The 19,106-nt window shown below is 37.8% G+C and overlaps 1 protein-coding gene across 3 annotated transcripts in view; it reads left to right on the forward strand.

Moving 5' to 3' along the window:
* CNTNAP4 (contactin associated protein family member 4) overlaps positions 1–19,106 on the forward strand; it is a 292,651-nt gene that overhangs the window by 191,361 nt on the left and 82,184 nt on the right. For 2 of the 3 annotated variants that reach the window (XM_054454620.2, XM_063654023.1), the window contains 3 exons: positions 3,208–3,357; positions 8,582–8,753; positions 17,169–17,275. In XM_054454620.2, coding sequence (XP_054310595.1) covers positions 3,208–3,357; positions 8,582–8,753; positions 17,169–17,275 — 429 coding nt within the window. The remainder of the gene's footprint in view (positions 1–3,207; positions 3,358–8,581; positions 8,754–17,168; positions 17,276–19,106) is intronic. The other variant, XM_054454621.2, reaches the window with a different exon arrangement.

The following is a 19,106-nucleotide window of genomic DNA, read 5'->3' on the forward strand; positions in this document are numbered from 1 at the left end:
AGACCTGGTATCGGTCCATGGCCCTGGGGATTGGGGACGCCTATTTTTGGTAGAATGATTTATTTTCCTTTGGGTATAGACCCAGTAATGGGATTGCTGCATCGAATAGTAATTCTATTTTTAGTTCTTTGAGAAATCTCCAAACTACTTTCCACGGAAGCTGAACTAATTTACAGTTCCACCAACAATGTACAAGCATTCCCCCCTCCCTTTTTTTTCTGCAGCCTTGCCAAAATCTATTTTTTTAGTAATTTATTTTCCTCATATTTTATAAAAGTATCAATTTGCAATAGATCAGATAATAAAATGTTCATCCCCACAGATAGTTTGAGAAGAACTGTTGGACACCAGTGGAAAGTCTAAAATGAAATAAGAGAAGTAGCGTCTTGCACACAGGGCTTTGAGATGTAGGAGAAATGCCGGGGCAGGTGGGTAGACTGTACATGTGACACAGAGAGTGTATAAGAAATTTCTCTCTAAATGAGTGAAATGTATCTTAAAGGAAGCACTGGATGACAAATCTAGGACATCTGATTTATTTTAATCCAGTCCTGTACCATCAAGGATTACATAACTCTATTCAGCTGTCTATTTCAGAGTCCACTCTTAGAAAACGTGTCTAAATGTATCTAACCTACATTCTTCCCATTCCAGTTTTCAGGCCTTTCCTATTATCTTGCACAAACCAAACCAGAGTTGGGTCTTCAATAATCTTTTTTTGCTTCATGGATATGATGTAAAAGTGAGCTTCTGTGCCCTGGCTAAAATTTGTGTTAGACTAAATATGTCCAGGGCAAAGACATGTAATCACCTAAGGGAGTTTTGATGCATTTTTGATCCAAATGTATGTGGTAGAAATTGCTCGGGGAAATAAAAGAAATCACATATATCAGAAAAGAAGTTTACATAAAATCAGTAAAGAAATCACATGCAATATCAGAAAAGAGGCTGTTTGGTTTTGATAGATTGCTTATATTTTTTGTTTATTAATTTGATCTACAGAATCATACAGAGTTGACTATTCAAATGGATGTAAACCTGACTGGTAAATTCACGACAAAGACGCTTAGATTTCACATCTCTGCTCAACATTTAACTACATAGCTCCTTGTAGAATCGATTGCCTGTAAGAGGAAAAGTCTATGCATTCTGGTGGATTCACGACACTGGGGCTTCCTTAGGAGGGACTAGAGATTGCTTTTTAGAGGTGATAAGAATACCTCGATTTTTGATTTTAGCAACTTTTGACTTTATACATATATACATATATATAAACTTGGAAAATACAGGGAAATATGTAAGTAAATAGAAACAATCACATTTTTCCTTTATAAAAAACTTTTTATTTGATTCTTTTTATTTTTTTATTTTTTATTTTTGTTTTGAGATGGAGTTTCACTCTTGTTGCCCAGGCTGGAGTGCAATGGTGCAATCTCGGCTCACCACAACCTTTGCCTCCCAAGTTCAAGCAATTCTCCTGCCTCAGCCTCCCCAGTAGCTGGGATCACAGGCATGTGCCATCACGCCCAGCTAATTTTTTCTATTTTTGGTAGAGACAGGATTTCTCCATGTTGGTCAGGCTGGTCTCAAACTCCCGACCTCAGGTGATCCGCCTGCCTCAGCCTCCCAAAGTGCTGGGATTAAAGGCATGAGCCACCACACCTGGCCAAAAACTACTATTTCTATGTAAGAACATTTCTGTGTTCAGTCCCTTCCCATACTTACATAAGAATATAGTTAGGGCCAGGCGCGGTGGCTCACGCCTGTAGTCCCAGCACTTTGGGAAGCCAAGGCGGGCGGATCACGAGGTCAGGAGATCGAGACCATCCTGGCTAACATGGTGAAACCCGGTCTCTACTAAAAATACAAAAAAAATTAGCCGGGACTGGTGGCGAGCGCCTGTAGTCCCAGCTACTCAGGAGGCTGAGTCAGGAGAATGGCTTGAACCCGGGAGACGGAGCTTGCAGTGAGCTGAGATCGTGCCATTGCACTCCAGCCTGGGCGACAGAGTGAGACTCTGTCTCAAAAAAAAAAAAAAAAAAGAATATAGTTAGAATTGTATATAAATATGTAGAGAGTTTATTCACATTGTTTACTATAGTTATGTTCTAAAAAGTCTGTGAACACTGAATTAGGGAATACTGAATTTTTGCTCCTGGGGGAAATACAGAGTTAGGTTCCTGGGAGCCTCTGTCACAACATTTTCTCAACCAGTCAATACATAATCTTGTTTTATGTGTGTTTCTGTTTAAGGACGTCTTCTTTAGTATAATGTTGTTGATTCATTAACATTGGACTTATGGCCAACAGCACCCTAACTCATGCCTGAATGAAACTTATCTAACACATGTATTTTCTCCAAAAGACACATCACAGCCTTCTTGCTCTTAGGAATGCTAGACAACAGTTCAGCATGATATTTGGGGGCCACTTTAAACAGTGAAATCACGAACAAACTTATAAAAATTTAAAGAAAATGTTATTTACAGTATGAGAGCTAAAGCAATAAGGGAGAGCATTGCCCTATTTTCCCTCAGCAGGAAATGTGGACAGGGCCGCTCAAGGTCTTTACTGCTCTGTACATGTCCTCAAATGACTGAGAACGCCCCTTCAAATATTGATTTGAGAGTTATAAGTAAGTTCCAGTAAGGAAGCAAATTCTCAAATATGAAATCTACAAATTACGAGAATCAGTTGCATATACATGGCTTTTCACGGTGCCTTATTTTTAACTTTATGCCTGTAAACTTTCACTATTTATTAATAGTTTGTTCCAATATTGTTGTAATGATTGATGGTATAGTTTGCTGAATACTCTATTATCCTACCATAAAAAGGTGGTTATAAAAAAGTGCAAAGTAGCAGGTAAACCATCTTATTGGGTATATCTTGGAATTTTGGGAATTCCTAAACCCTTTCTCTCTAAGAAGGAAATCACATAGATGGAAGCTGAGATCAATCTGTGACAAATAATTGAAATACTGTAACCATCCAGAATTGTCCAGGGTTGGGAATTTGGAATGCCCCATTTTCCACATAGAGGATGCTGATTTCCAATTTGTCTCTCTTTCCTTGTTGATGTCATTGTTTTTAATTAATAGAGTTAAGTACTATAGCCAATTGAGTGATGTGTATATTGCTGTTTCTAACCAACTCCTTATAGTGTTCACTATTGAGAGAGATCTCTAACTGATTTCATCTCCCTAGGTGTCGGATTAAATGATGGGCAGTGGCATTCTGTCTCTTTGTCTGCTAAAAAGAATCACTTGAGTGTGGCGGTGGACGGCCAGATGGCTTCTGCTGCTCCTCCGCTGGGGCCTGAGCAGATTTATTCAGGTGGCACCTATTATTTTGGAGGTAAGAATAGGTGCCAGACTCTATGAGCAACTGAACCATATTTGCATTAGTACCCCCGTGTCTTGGTGAAGTCATCATGTTTTAACCAATATGAATACTAAGGAATAATTTTCCACTGTCTTTGATCATGGCCATTTTGGGTGGATCAAGTCAAAAAATTCTGACCTGAAATGCATTTCTGCAGGGTGGACTTACTTATGTTTACAGTTTCTATAATGAGACTGATTTTAAGTAGGCCGTCCTCTTCAGTTCTTACCTTCAAACCTTGTTATATTTTCCTAATGTTAAATGATCCTTGTATGTCTTCTTCTGATTTTATGGGCTGATTTAATTGCAGTATTTTCTTGATTATGCCTCTTAGCTCCTTCAGAGCATCCTTATTGCTTCCCTACTGTCCAGTACAGAAGGACAATATTATACCAAAGGACAGATAATTTAACTTAATCAGCCCCAGCAACCTCTTCTCCTTGTTAAGCATAATGCACTGATATATTTGATGAAATCAGGGCATCAGCCTTCGACACCAGCTCATCTCCCTTAGAGAACAAAAGCAAATGAAGCATCCACCTGCCCAGTGGATGTCTGTTTGAACTAAAAGCTTGGAAAAGAAAACCTAAAAAATGGAAATGAATTTTTTATCACTGGCAAATTAAAACAAATGTTCTTTTCCATTAGAAATGCAATGTTTTAAAACTGCCAGCTGTAAGACTCGTTTCTAATCATGTTGAGGTGTTGCTTATATTAGCGTTGTTTTGTCGTTGTTATGTTACATTTTAATAATTGCTTGTATCTGGAATCATTTTTGAATTTGATAGAGGTAGCTGAGTCTTTATTATTCACTAATAAAATACAAATTATTTTCTAAGTATTGACGGTGAGCACACAGTCCATGAATCAATTTATAGGATTCTAAAAGCAAAAGAACAAACAAACAAAAAAACTGCTACATAATCCATTACTGTGAAAGGCTGCTTAGGGCCAACAATCTGAAAATATGTAATTGTTTCCTTTACTAAGATGTTTAGACCGTGCTGCTTATAAAACCTTTTGGAATATATGATTGATTTTATGGCAATCCATAGTAATACATTCTTTTAATAAATAGTAAAATATATAGAACAACTTAACCAAGAGCTTTCACTTCAAAGGAAAAGATTTAGAAGCACTAAAAGAGATAAGGAAAGAAATAGGCATATTGTTAAATGATGCAAAATAAAAGACTGGACAAAATTGTTTGTAAATCATGAAAATAGAATCATCATTCTTCACATATTTTATGTCCTTCATGTTCAGGTTTAACAATGCCTAGCTAGTTGATATAAATTTTTACTCTAGTGATTGCTTTTAGTCATACTGTAATGTAATTTTATAGTAAAATATATCACACATGTACTCTGTAGTTTTGCTTGTTTTTATTATGATACATATGATATACATCATCTTTTTAAAAAATATTTTTGAATAGTTTTAGATTTACAGAAAAGATGCAAAAATATAGAGTTCCTGCACACCCGACATCCAGTTTCCTCTATTGTTCACACCTTACATAATATATACATTTTAAAGATAACTAACAATTTTTCTTAAGTATACACCTACCCATGTGTCCCTCTGCTAAAGAAAGATGATCAATGCATGTCTGTCCCTTGTATCATATCTTTTGATCTCCCATGTAAATGCTCTCCTGAATTTGGGTTTTATTCTTGCTTCATGTTTATTATAATTTTACATCTATTAAGGTGTTTCTAAATAATATATTGTAAGAACTTCCACAATAAAATTCCAACTTCAGGGCTTTCTTAAAAAAATTACGAATCTCAAGTTTACTTAGGTATCTCTGTTTATTCCATCATTTTTTCAATTGATGTTCTTTCACATCAGAATATGCTTGACCTTGGCATAAAATTCTATTGGTCATTAAATACAAGCCCTGCAAAATCCAGGCCACCCGAACAGTTCCAGGGCTGGAAGCAAGGAGCCGAATGACAGCAGAAGACCTGCTGCCAAACTCTGCCCTGCACTTCCCAGCCTTGTGCTTCCAGAACCAAATTAAGACGATCCATCTTCCAGGAAGCCCAGCCCACTTGGGTTTTGGGCTGAAAATTCTGGATCCTGGGAGTGAACTAGAGGGGAAAGGGTTCTAAGTGGACACATCATCTTTTCCTGTGAGGCCTTTTGGTACCATGGGAAAGAACATGACTGGAGGAGGGCTAAAGTAGGGTCCCTAAAATGCAAGACTACCACAGGGACCTGGCTGGTACAGGCAGTGCGGTGATCAACTCTTGCCAACTTTAGCTGAAAGTCCTTCATCCTGGGAACAACCTCCTTCCCCCAGTCCTGGGCAAACTGTGACCGTCGTTCACCCTGGAAAGTTCTGTGTAGATGAGGCTGCTCTCTATCACTAGGATCTGTGTTGTCTAGGTGGAAAGTGTTTTTTAGATAATTCTTCAGCCAGTTTATGTTCAAGTAAAAAGTTATTCCGTGTTGTGAGACACGTCTCATCAGTTCTCCTTCTCTCTAAATTTAACCGCAAGTTTCCAGCTATTTTATCTGGGCTGTTCCAACAGCCCGGGTTATAGCTCCACTCTTTACCAGTCTTGACAGTGGCTGTCATATTGGGAGAGTGGGCTGCTCCTGACTTCTATTATCCATCCATCACTTTTTACTCTGTACTTTTTTTTCCACCCTCAAACAGGTGCTTTTCACAAAGTCAGACTGCATTGTGGTGGTACGTTCTGCTCAGCTTTTATCATTTATAAATTATACATTTTAAATTTAGATTCTCTAGATTGAGAATGGTTGAGTGTCTAAATTCTGTACATTCTCCTGTGGAATCTTTTGCAATGCCTAACACACCATGAAGCACAATCTGGGGATACTGTGTCCAAAATTCTCACATCCCCCTCCCTTGTGTAAAGCAAACATTCTCCATCCAATGAACTGACTACAGCACTCTGAAGTCTAACCTGACATCTCACTTCTGCTGCAGTGACATATAGCGATAATTTATCTGTTATCCTCGGAGGTGCTTAACATGCTGACTGCCTCCAGTAATGGATCCATCCATTAATTCAGCGTTAAGTATTCTTCAGAAATCTTCCTATTTTAGGACTTTCATCTCAAATTGGGCTCAGTGCTGAACTTCTCTTTGGTATTGCATTATATTAACTTGTTGCTGCCTCTTATCATAGACTAATGAGGCTAACCTGGGTTGAACCCCTCTTTGTTCATAGAATCTCTTGCTTATTGAACATTGTAGCTAGAAATATGAATTGCCTCATGATAGGATAGTATGCTTTCTGTAAAATTCCATGATCTTTCCTTGTGACTCTGGGTTTGCTTAGCTTTGTTCCCTACAGGCATATTGCACAATTTATTTTATTCTGAATTAGTTTGAGATGTGTCAGGAAACGCCACCTGGAGAAAAGAAGATTAGCAGAGTTATTTATATTCCTGGCATATTATAGTTGCTTCAAAATATTATTGAACTATTATCCTTTCAGTTTTTACCCTAACATTCTTAATTGGCTAATAAATCATTCAGAATACATACTGAGATTATGGTAACCATATCTTACACTACACAAGAAATTTAAGCGCTGGAAATGTGTGTAGTACCAGGTACAATAAATTAACACTCAAAAAGCTTTGATGAATTTTTCTTGATATATTAAATTTGAAACTTCAAAGTCTCCATTAGGTTAAAATAAAATGTTTCAATGTGTCTGATAATAGTTTTAAATTTGAATGCTGTCCTTTACTTGCCATGTAAATGTATTTTGTCAGCAAAACAAAGCATTAAGGAAAAGTATTATCAGTCAAACAATTTAATTATAGTGGACATTCACAAGTAGAAAACTAGTGTGGATTATACAGGAATTAAGAAGTTGCTGACTCACTTCTTATTCTTTGAAATTGTGATAGTGGTTGATGACTATCGTGGCAAATAAAGATTAATTTAAAAAAATAATAACCACCCATCTAGTCTCTGTTCCGTGGGTTCAATTGTTTTGATTTTTAGGTCCCACAAATAAATGAGAACACATAATGTTTGTCTTTCTGTGCCTGGCTTATTTCACTTAACATAATGATCTCCAGTTCCATCCATGTTGTTGCAAGAGGCTGGGAAGGGTAGTAGACTTTGGGGAGAAGTAGGGGATTGTTAATGGGTACAAAATACAGTTAGAATGAATAAGACCTACTATTTGATAGCACAATAGGGTAACTATAGTCATTAATAATTGTACATTTTAAAATAACTAAAATAGTTTAATTGGATTGTTTGTAAAATGAAGGATAAATGCTTGAGAAGATGAATATCCCATTCTCCATGATGTGATTATTTCACATTGCATGCCTGTTTCAAAATATCTCATGTACCCATATATACACCTACCATGTATCCATATAAATTAAAAATTGAAAAAATGTAATATATGTATTCATACTCGATAAACTTACTTATTCCACCTGGATAGTAGAGAAACATTTAGAATGTCATTAGACCACAGACAATAATGGTTAATATTATATTTATTATTAAAATAATTATAAACCAGCCTTATATAAATGTTAGGAAAAAAATCAATATAGATGAAACATTCTTTTATGAGGCAAAGAATAAAATCAAACTGTGAAATATTTTTGATATTAAGCCATCAAGACTTACTAAAATCCTTGTGTATGTGGTTCCTTTATGTATAGAAAAATACAATAATTAATTAGATAAACAGTTCGTAATTTTATTCCAAGCCAAGAGAACCCATTTTCCAAATAGTTAGCTTTATAAATACAAAGACATTTCACCATTATTAATGTATCTTTTCTTATACATAGTACATGTTTTCATCTTTTATGTTCTTAATTTTGCAATTCAAAATACTAAGTTTTCATCTGTAAGTTATATATAGTTTAATATTGCTGGCTGGCATGTTTAGGATTCTGGAGCTAATGTTTATATTTTTCCAAATCTAGATCAAGCTAATATCCTTGCACATTATTATAATACTAGTGACTTCCTGGGAATGCTATGTAAATAAAAAATTCTTTGTATGAATTTCAGTTTATAATTTAGACCAAACTAATAATGACTGCAGTCATTATTCCCTCCTTTAATACAGAAAATAATCATAGGCCTCTTTCTTTTATTTTTTAAATGAAGTTGTCTATGATCCTGAATTCTGATTCATTATGATGCGTACTGGTTTTATTTTGTTTTTATCAGGTTGTCCTGACAAAAGCTTTGGATCCAAATGTAAAAGTCCACTTGGTGGATTTCAGGGATGTATGAGGCTCATTTCTATCAGTGGCAAAGTGGTAGATCTGATTTCAGTTCAGCAGGGGTCCCTTGGGAACTTCAGTGACCTTCAGATAGACTCATGTGGCATCTCAGACAGGTAAGGGCAATCTCACTTCATCTCCACCTACTTTCAAACTTTGGCATCAGATTAAAATTTATGTATAAGATGAACAATTATTCTTTCCTCTTCCCCATTCTTATCTGTTCCACAGGAAATGGATTATATTTACATTAGAAATAAGAAAAAATGCACCCTTTGTTTAAATGTCATATTTTAAATGACAAAATTTGGAAGACTTGGCCATGTTATGTATGGCCACGTATGTACACATGCTACCAGTTCGCCAAAGATAATATTGATGCTGCTATAATTTTAGACAAGTATAGATGTATTAAAAATATGTCATTAAACTCAATATATTAAGGCACTTGAACAGTAAAATTGATCATCAGGTACCAGTAAATTTGAGACTATGCAGTTAGTTATCAAACTGGCATTTGCTACCCTGACAGCGGAATATTTTCCAAGGCAGGGGAATTCAACTGGTTGCACTTCTCCTAATGTGCCTCTTTAACAACCCATTACCATCTTCTCTGGAGGGAAAATGAAAATGAACTTCTCTAGAGAAGCTTGGGGTTGTGGTATTGATCAAGGTATAAGGATGATCAAAGAGTTTCAACAAGAGCATCCGTACAGGACATGACAAGGCAGGACTTGAGAGTTAATTGTGGAGGAAAAATAACCTTAAAATTAATATATATTTTTGGCTGGCGCGGTGGCTCATGCCTGTAATCTCAGCACTTTGGGAGGCCAAGGCAGGTGCATCACCTGAGGTCAGGAGTTCGAGATCAGCCTGGCCAACCTGGTGAAACCCCATCTCTACTAAAAATACAAAAATTAGCTAGGCGTGATGGCGGATGCCTGTAATCCCAGCTACTCAGGAGGCTGAGGCAGGGGAATCACTTGAACCAGGGAGGCGGAGGTTGCAGTGAGCCAAGATCACACCATTGCACTCCAACCTGGGTGACAGAGCAAGACTCTGTCTCTAAATAAATAAATAAATAAATAAATAAATAAATAATATTTTTTTGAGACAAGGTCTGGCTCTGTTGGCCAGGCTGGAGTGCAGTGGTGCGATCTGAGCTCACTGCACCCTCCACCTCCTTAGCTCAAGCCATCCTCCTATCTCAGCCTCCTGATTCGCTGGGACTGCAGGCACACAACACTAGGCCTAGCTAATTTTTGTATTTTTTTGTAGAGACAGGGTTTTGCCGTGTTCAGGCTGTATGCCCACTTCAGCCTCCCAAAGTGCTGGAATTACAGGCATGAGTCACTGTGCCCAGCCAAAAATAATAATTAATAGTAATAACTGAAACCTGTGGTTAGGCATGAGCAACTATAGCTAAGTCATCTTGCCAGTCATGCTTTGATATCAAGGCTGTTAATTTTAATTATTGAGTTTAATGGAATGCCATAACCATTACAGATTAAACAATTTTTAAAACAGTGTGACCAAATTAGCCTCTACCCTGTAGTAATGTTCAATATGTATTTTGAATAAATACATAAATTATGAGAATCAAAAGTAACTTTTTACTTTTATGAGACATTTTGTCAACAAAAAGACTCTTCTATTTGTATCCAACAGACCACTCAGTAATATTTGTCAATCCTGTTTTGAACACTAATAGATACTTCATTATGTCTAGAAAACAGTAATAATAACTGTATTCAGCAATAAGAGTAGAAGGACATAATTTCCTCCCCACAAATACTCATTTCTTTATCTAAAACAATTTGCAGAGAAAACAATTCTTTCTATAATGAAAGATGATATGAAAAGAGAGAATTTAGACATTAAACCTTAACCGGCTTGATATGGGGATTGAATGACTTCTGGGTCCATTTGTTGTGAACTTGTCCATAGTTACAACCTTAACAGCTCTGGAACCTAAAACCTGATTTGGGGGAGGGCACGCAGAGGGCTTCCTGGGCCCGGCTTCTCAATATGAGGCTTGCTCACAGAGGCAGGGACTCCCCAGCCCCTGAAGGGGAGCAGCCATCAGGGAAACTGGCAGGGAGAGGCTCAGTCACGCACACTCTGAGTGGTAGTGCATGTTGATTATCTCGGATTGCAGAACATTCATTTGGTACAAGTATATCTACCCTTTGTCCTATGTGGACATGTTCTGGAGCTGCCATTTCACACAAGGACTCCCAGTTGCCTACTTTCTGAAGGTACATACTTTCTGTAAAATAGAGGACCATCAGCGCATTTGGAGAATACATCACTTTAGTGCCATACCTTAAAAATGCTTTTCAGAAACAGTTAGCAAATTATGGATAGATCTTGACTATACATGTTTCTTCTTAAAAGATGCTTTAGGCTAACAGTAATCCTAACAATCCTAAAAATACAGCAAAAATCAAAGTAATATTTGCATACTTTTTAAATTTCCAAGTGTATCTGTAAACCTGTTGTCTTATACTCAGAAGAAGATATATATTTAGTTTGGTCTTGTATGCTATACCTACTGACATGGCGTCCCAAGATGGATGGCATCCCAAGAATTAAATGGAGCCTTAAAAAAAAAAATCTGTGTACCAGGCCTTATGCTAAGCACTTAACATGAGTGAGCATTTAAATCAAGCCTCACAAAATCTCTTAGAACCTGTTCTTCATAGTGTTTGTTTCCTATAAATATGGAAACAGATGCACAGAGGGAATAAGTTGGCTAAAATGACATGGCTAAGAAAAGGCAGAGCCCAGCCTCTAGCCCCAGCCTCTGGATCCAGGGAAGTCTCCCTGAAATGTTTGCCTGCCATGCCATGCAGCCCCTCTGGGTGCAAGTTAACATTTGGGGTGGTTAATATTTAATCCAATCATAATAAACGTATCATTTGATGGTTCAATAAACTATAATTAAAAACAGGCAGTAACACAGCCAGACACAGTGGCTCATACCTGTAATGCCAGCACTTTGGGAGGCCAAGACAGGTTTATCACCTGAAGTCAGGAGTTCAAGACCAGCCTGGCTAATATGGCGAAACCCCATCTCTACTAATAATACAAAAAAAAAAAAATTATTCGGGTGTGGTGGCACGCACCTATAATCCCAGCTCCTCGGGAGGCTGAGGCAAGAGAATCGCTTGAACCCGGGAGACGAAGGTTGCAGTGAGCAAATATTGTGCCATTGCACTCCAGCCTGGACAACAAGAGTGAAACTCCATCCACAAAAACAAACAAACGAACAAAAAAACAGGCAGTAACATTAAAAACATTAACAATCTGACAGGAACTTAAAACGATGCAGGGTTTTTAAAAAAAACTGTAATACTTTAAGTTGGCTCAAACCTACAGATAAAGGTGTAAATACAAATACACACACGTGCTCACGTTCATACCACATGGCTATTCACACACACTCTCTACACACATGCACCAATGTGGCCTTTGCACACCGTTTCTCTCACGTGGACACACTCGTATGCTCATTCACATAGTCCAAAGCTCCTTACACATTCACACGCCATACTTACACACATTTACACAACTCTTCACATATTAATCCTTACTCATGCACACTCACACACATGCATACAACCATCCTTTTACACTTCTGTGCTCGTTAAGTCCTTCTCACACTTCTTATATTCACATCTTCCGTACACTGAGTCACTCCCTACACTCACACACACACACACAAACACACAGAAGCCCTCCCTTTATCCTCTGTGGACATGCAGCAGGGTGGCCCTCAGTCCAGGGACTTCGGAGAGGGGTGGCTGAGGGGTGAGTACAGAACTGAAAAGGCAGCTACTATCCGAGTCCCCACATCTGGGGCCGAAATGTGAGTGGGGCTGGGGCAGGAGTGATGGCTGCTAAGACAACAATTCTTACAAAGTTTCTTGGATGTAAAACACTTATTAAAGGAAATTGTTTAGTATATCATTTGGTATCAAAGCACACCTGGGCTGCAGAGATCCCTGACAGGAACTAAGAGGCTGTTGAGTGACAACGTCCACCTTGTGACCTTAGCAAGCCCAGCACCCAAGTCCTGGCTTCCTTGCCTCCAGCCTCTGCACTTCTATCACCTGTCTTTCCAATCCACCCCTACTACCCAGCCCTCGGGCTCTGGCCTCCAGCCTCTATGGTACCATTCTCCATCCAGGCCCATTGTTTTCCTCCTCCTTTCTGGTGGAGTTTCTACCTGCCTACCTTCCCTCCCCTCTTCTCCATGGAGCCCCAAGCCTGCCCTTTGTTCCTTATGCTCACATACAGGGTTTATTCCAGTTGATTTGAAGGTCGTGGTGTTATTCTGCCTCCTGTAATACTGAAGGCATGGCCCTTTTGGAGGCGAGGGCTAGGGATATGAGGAGGTTGGTTCTTGTCAATATCAAAGTTTTGAGGAAGAATGTAAGATTTGAATTGTGGTGGTCACCATTATCCTAGCGCTCATTGGCACTTACGTTTATTTCCCTAAATGTGATAATGTTGTATAGAGTTTACTTCAATATTAATTCCAGCAAATCTTTACATTGTATGACAGCTTTTGAAATTTGCATTGTAATGGACAGGGAATCAGGAGAAATCAAAATCTTACTATCACTTTAGGTTTGGGTATGTTGATGTAAGCGTTTGTTCAAGTTCACAAGCAATGGAAATGATGGCACTGTCCAAGGAAAAGCTTTAGTGGCTACAGAAAATGGGTTAATGAATTGTCTTATCTTGTATTGGAGTGAGTAGGGAGGAGAAAAGTGTAAAATACAACGGTTTAGAACATTTGGTGAGAATGAGTACTATAGAACCTAAATTGCCATAGGTTACTAGTAGTAAGCATTATGCAAATATAATGACTTTAAATAAAATTCACAATTTAATCTTTCACATTTGAATTAAAAATATGAAAAATCTAGTCTAACAAGAATCAAGAAAAATTGACTCAGTTGGTCTTTTTGAAGCTGATCAAATAGAAATAACATATGTATCACAACCATGTAAGAGTCATTCTTTTGGATTTTAGGCAAAGCCACTTATATTGAACTCCTTTTAAAACATGGTTTGAGGTTTGTTATAGAATAGACTTTGGTTTTCTGTTCCTGCATTAGTTGGCTAAGAATAGTGGCCTCCAGCTCCATCTGTGTTCCTGCAAAGGACGTGATCTCATTCTTTTTTATGGCTGCATAGTATTCCATGGTGTATATGTGCCACATTTTCTGTATTTGGTTTATCATTGATGGGCATTTTAGGTTGATTCCGTCTCTTTGCCATTGTGAATACTAATGCAATGAATACGACATGTTCTTACTTATAAGTGGGAGCTAAATGATGAGAACTCATAGACACAAAAAGCGGAACGACACATACTAGGACCTGTTGGAGGTTGGAGGGTGGGAGGAGGGAGAGGATCAAGAAAAATAACTAATGAGTACTAAGCTTTATACCTGGGTGATGAAACAATCTGTACAACAAACCCTCATGACACAAGTTTACCTGGTAACAAACCTGCTCATAAGTTACCCCTGAACTTAAAATAAGAGTTAAAAAAAAAAAAGATATAAATATACTCCGCGGGCAGGGGGAGAAGCCATTTCTGAATAATGTCCTTTCTGGTTTGATTACCAACTAGAATTGTTATTGTTTTAATATTTTAAAATCTCCCTGTTTTTACACATTGTCATTGATTTGAAATGCTTAAAATTAAATAAATCATGACACATTTTTTAATGAATTCCTGTGAATCTATAAAAATGCTAAATATGTATGAACTTAATGGATATGAAGAGATGCCCATTATTAATTTTTGGTTTCTTAAAAAGCAGATTGTAAAGTAGCATTTCTTTATAATTATATTTATGGATATACACACATATCTATATGTTTGTAGTGGTCATTCATACACAGTGAGATTGCCAGTGACATTTCTTTTTTATTTTTTTCCTGGATTGTTTAATTTCTGTACAGTGAACATCTCTTTTTTTATAGTCAGGAAAAATACATAATATTGTTTTTAGTTAAAATTGGAAAAAATTCTATAAGCAAAATATAAAGTTTCCATCCTTTGTTTTAATAAAGGAGATGGCAGACCTGTAATCTCAGCACTTTGGGAGGCCGAGGCGGGCAGATCATGAGATCAGGAGATCAAGACCATCCTGGCTAACATGGTGAAACCCCGTCTCTACTAAAAAATACAAAAAATTAGCCAGGCATGGTGGCAGGCACCTGTAGTTCCAGCTACTAGGGAGGCTGAGGCAGGAGAATGGCATGAACCTGGGAGGCAGAGCTTGCAATGAGCCAAGATCGTGCCACTGCACTCCAGCCTGGGCAACAGAGTGAGACTCCATCTCAAAAAAATAAAAATAAAGGAGATTGCAGAAACCCTATTATGAATATATTCTTGGCAGGTTTTGTAGTTTTTTTTTTTTTTTTTTTTTAAATCTGAGATGAATGTGGGCACTTAAAACCTTTGTCTCTTGGTATGTTTCATTCTGAATCCTAAAAGGTATCAATAGTTTGATCAGGGCTATTTGATCAAGTTCCCAAGCTGTTTGTGCATGGTGCTCTACCTGTCTCAGTAACTTTTTACAGCACCTCTAAGCTGAAAGATAGACCTAACACTTTTATTTTAAAAGTGGCTTAGCTACAAATAACTTAATGAGTACTTATTTCCTTACAACTGGCTAACAGTGTCAGTGAGATGTGGCCATCTGTGTTTGCTTATTGGTGCTTAAAGAAGTTAGGCTGCTACCACCCCAGAGACTGGGAGACAGGGGCTGTATCTTTCTTAATGCTTACATTTCAAAGGGGTGACTCCCAGGTCCTTGAAAGACATCCCTGGGTTGTAAAAGTGGCAAATGGCTGGGAGAAGATTTACATCTGAAAGGGACAAAGAAAGAATTGATCACTGAAAGTTTTCTAAAGTAAACACTCTAAGATAAGGCAGGTCAAGGGCCTATAGTCCGCAAGAAACCTATCTAAACTGTGGTTAAGCAGAGGGGAATGTTAGTACCGTTTTAGTCCTTATAATCAGGAAAAAAAAAAAAATCCATAATATCTTTTTCAGTTAAAATTGGAAAAATTCTGTAAGCAAAACAGAAGTTCTCGTCCTTAGTTTTAATAAAGGAGACAGTAGAAACCCCTCACGAATATGTTCTTGGAGGTTTTATAGTTTATTTACTCGTTAATCTGTAATGAATGAGAGTAGTTAAAGTCTTGATCTCAGTGTATCTTTCATTCTAAATCCTAAAAGGCATCAAAAATCTGATTAGGGCTATTTGAGTCAATAACAAAACTTTCCAAACTTTTTCATCTATGGTGCCCTATGTGTCTCAGTAATTTTCACTATGCCCCTAAGCCAAAAGACTTTCCTAACACTAGTAATATATCCCTAACCTTAAAAAGTGGTTTAGGTCCAAAAAACTTAACAATGCCATAACAACTTAGGAGCCTTTTGAAAAAAGTAATATACATGATTTGGAAAAAATTATTTTTAATTAAACATAGTTACCTAGTATTTGGACATGTGTACCTGTTGAACACAGCACCGTTTCTCAAGACTTGAAATTAGATCAGACTTCAGAGCCGGGCGTGGTGGCGCAAGCCTGTATTCCCAGCTACTCCATAGGCTAAGGCAGGAGAACACAGGAGGCAGAACCCCTGCTTGAACCCAGGAGGCAGAGGTTGCAGTGAGCCGAGATTGTGCCACTGCACCCCAACCGGGGCAACAGAGTGAGAAGCTGTCTCAAAAAAAAAAAAAAAATGAGACTCTAGTAGCCTCATATTTTTGTTCAATATTGATTTCACATGGTACTTGCTTTTTAAAAAATCAGTTACTAAAACCCTGCTCCTCAAAGATAGGATGTGATTAAAGGGAATATATAATGATCTAATGTTGAAACTAAACTACCTCAAGCTAGTTAGTCACTCAGTGTTTGATAGATGTTGAGTATGACAGATATTTCTCTTGAAGACTTAAATTATCCTGGGAGTCCCTATCAGTTCTATTTTGCACCTTAGAGCACCCTGACACACTGCTTGAAATTTGTGAGCCTATACTGTGTATTCTCCTACATTCCTAGAAGTACACCTCAAGTGAAGAAAGATATTCCTCTGTCTTCCTTTTTTCTTTTCTTCTTTTATCTATATTCCTTCTTTCAGTGTTCAAACAATGTAGCAATTCAATGTGATAAAATGTTATTTCATGTATGCTGTTGATATTTCTGCCAACATATTGAATTCGTGTTATGTCACTTAGGGAAAATGAAGGGCTCTGATATAGTGAGACATGTTGAAAATTAAGCAGTCACAACTACCTGAGAATTGGCTGAAATCTGATGAATTTATTGATCTAAGGTTTAGTTCTGTGATTAAAGTGATTAACAACAGACTGAAGCATCATTAGTCATTATGTTATAGTTGACATCTGTCTTTCTCATGACCATGTATAAATGGTCAATACTTTAAGATATCTAAAAATGGAAACTGGTGATTGTATCTGCACCTTCTTTTAGGTGTTTGCCCAACTATTGTGAACACGGTGGGGAGTGTTCCCAGTCCTGGAGCGCCTTTCATTGTAACTGTACCAACACTGGTTACAGAGGAGCTACTTGCCATAACTGTAAGCAGAACACGTCTGCTTTTTCTTGCCCCGTGATGGTTTCTTTGTCCCATTTCCCTTTTCACTGCTGTGTGTATATATGTCTGTTCTGTGCAAACTCAGCATCCAGTTGTTAATCCACATCTCATTTCATAAAGTAGTCCAGATAGCCTATAGAAGTACATAATATGAAACAGGTGAGAAGACAGTAGGATACTTGGCAAAGGGAAAATACATATAGAAGATGAAAGGTAGCTAAGGGTTGAAAACTAATAAAATGCAGAACGTGAATTTTCTTATTTTGTTCTATTACTTGAATTGGGCCAGCATTTTAACACTAAACTTTCTAGAAGGCACAGTACAAGTGGAAACATGCTCAGTTACCAAATTCTTACTATTCATACAATTAAACAAAGAGATTCTCAGAAACAGCCCTGGTTGGATTGGGGTGGGGTGGTTTGTGGTATGAAGATTCAGATATTCAATAGAGACTAGATGTCATAGTCTATTTGGATAGCTGTAACATAATGCCATAGCCTAGGTGACTTACAAACTGCAGAAATGTATTTCTCACCGTTCTGGAGGCTGAGAAGTTCAAGATCAAGATGCCAGCAGATTAGGTGAGGGTCTGCTTCCTGGTTCATAGACTTCCATCTTCTCACTGTGTCCTCACACGGTGAAAGGGGTGAGGGATCTCTCTGGGAAATCTTTTACAAGGGCACTAAATCCCACTCATGAGGGCTTCACTCTCATGGCCTAATCACTTCACTAAGTCCCCACCTCCAAATACCACCATATTGGGGACTAGGTTTCAACATACGCGTTTTGAGGAGACACAAACCTTCAGTCTATTGCACTAGATAATCGTTATATTATCTTGCATCCCTGTTTAATGAGGGTGATAAGGAAAAGGGTGGTAGATAATGATTAAATTATGGTGGTAGATAAATAGTTAATTTTATTCAATACTTTCTAAATGTCAGCTATGATCTAGTATTTTATATGTCCTAACTCGTTTAATTCTGATGGTCACCCTAGTAGGTGAATACTATTATATGCAACTTACTTATAAAGAAATAGGTATTAATCTACTTGTTCAAGGCTACTTAAAATAGTTGAGGCAGAGTGAGGATGTGTACATGTGACATCATCTTCTAGAGCCTGGGATAACAACCAGTATCCCTTTTTCCTGTATTACAAACCATGAATTATTTTTTTCTGATGAAATGGCTTGCATGTGTTGTAAGGCCCATGTTATTTCATTGTCCAGTTGTTCTGGCGCACAAATGGGAAGACCAAAATGCCCATTTTCCCCCCATTTTTTCCAGTTATTACTACATTACTGAGCAACTGAACTCCTAGTATTACCTCCTATATCCTTCATTTAAGGTATGGGTATTAGGTACAAAGCCATCAGTCTCACCACCCTTGGTCTATTACACTATACACTGCATTGTGCTCCTGCCAGTGTTGCGATTGGAATCCTGGGCTCCCAGCTCTGGGGGCCTGCACAGAGGACCCTCAGAAGCCCTGATTCGGTGCTGGGGAAGACATCATCAAGAGAATCTCCCAGCTCTACCACTGTTGCTGGAGTCATTCCTGGGCATGAATTGTGTATACTGAGGTGCCTCATAAGATTTTTATGAAGAATATTGGCTGGTAATAAAGCCACACCTCACCTGTACACGGAAGCCAACACGTCACCTGTACCCACATGCCACGTTATTTGACCCAGGATACCCAGCTAGTGGAGGGACAGTATATTTTAATTTTTTACATCCTCCATTATCCCATGTAGTAACTAACTCAAAACAGAAAGCTATTCAGTGTTTTCATTGACTATTCATTTTAA

The sequence above is a fragment of the Pongo pygmaeus genome, chromosome 18 (assembly GCF_028885625.2).
Source record: "Pongo pygmaeus isolate AG05252 chromosome 18, NHGRI_mPonPyg2-v2.0_pri, whole genome shotgun sequence".
In the NCBI taxonomy this organism is placed as follows: Eukaryota; Metazoa; Chordata; class Mammalia; order Primates; family Hominidae; genus Pongo; species Pongo pygmaeus.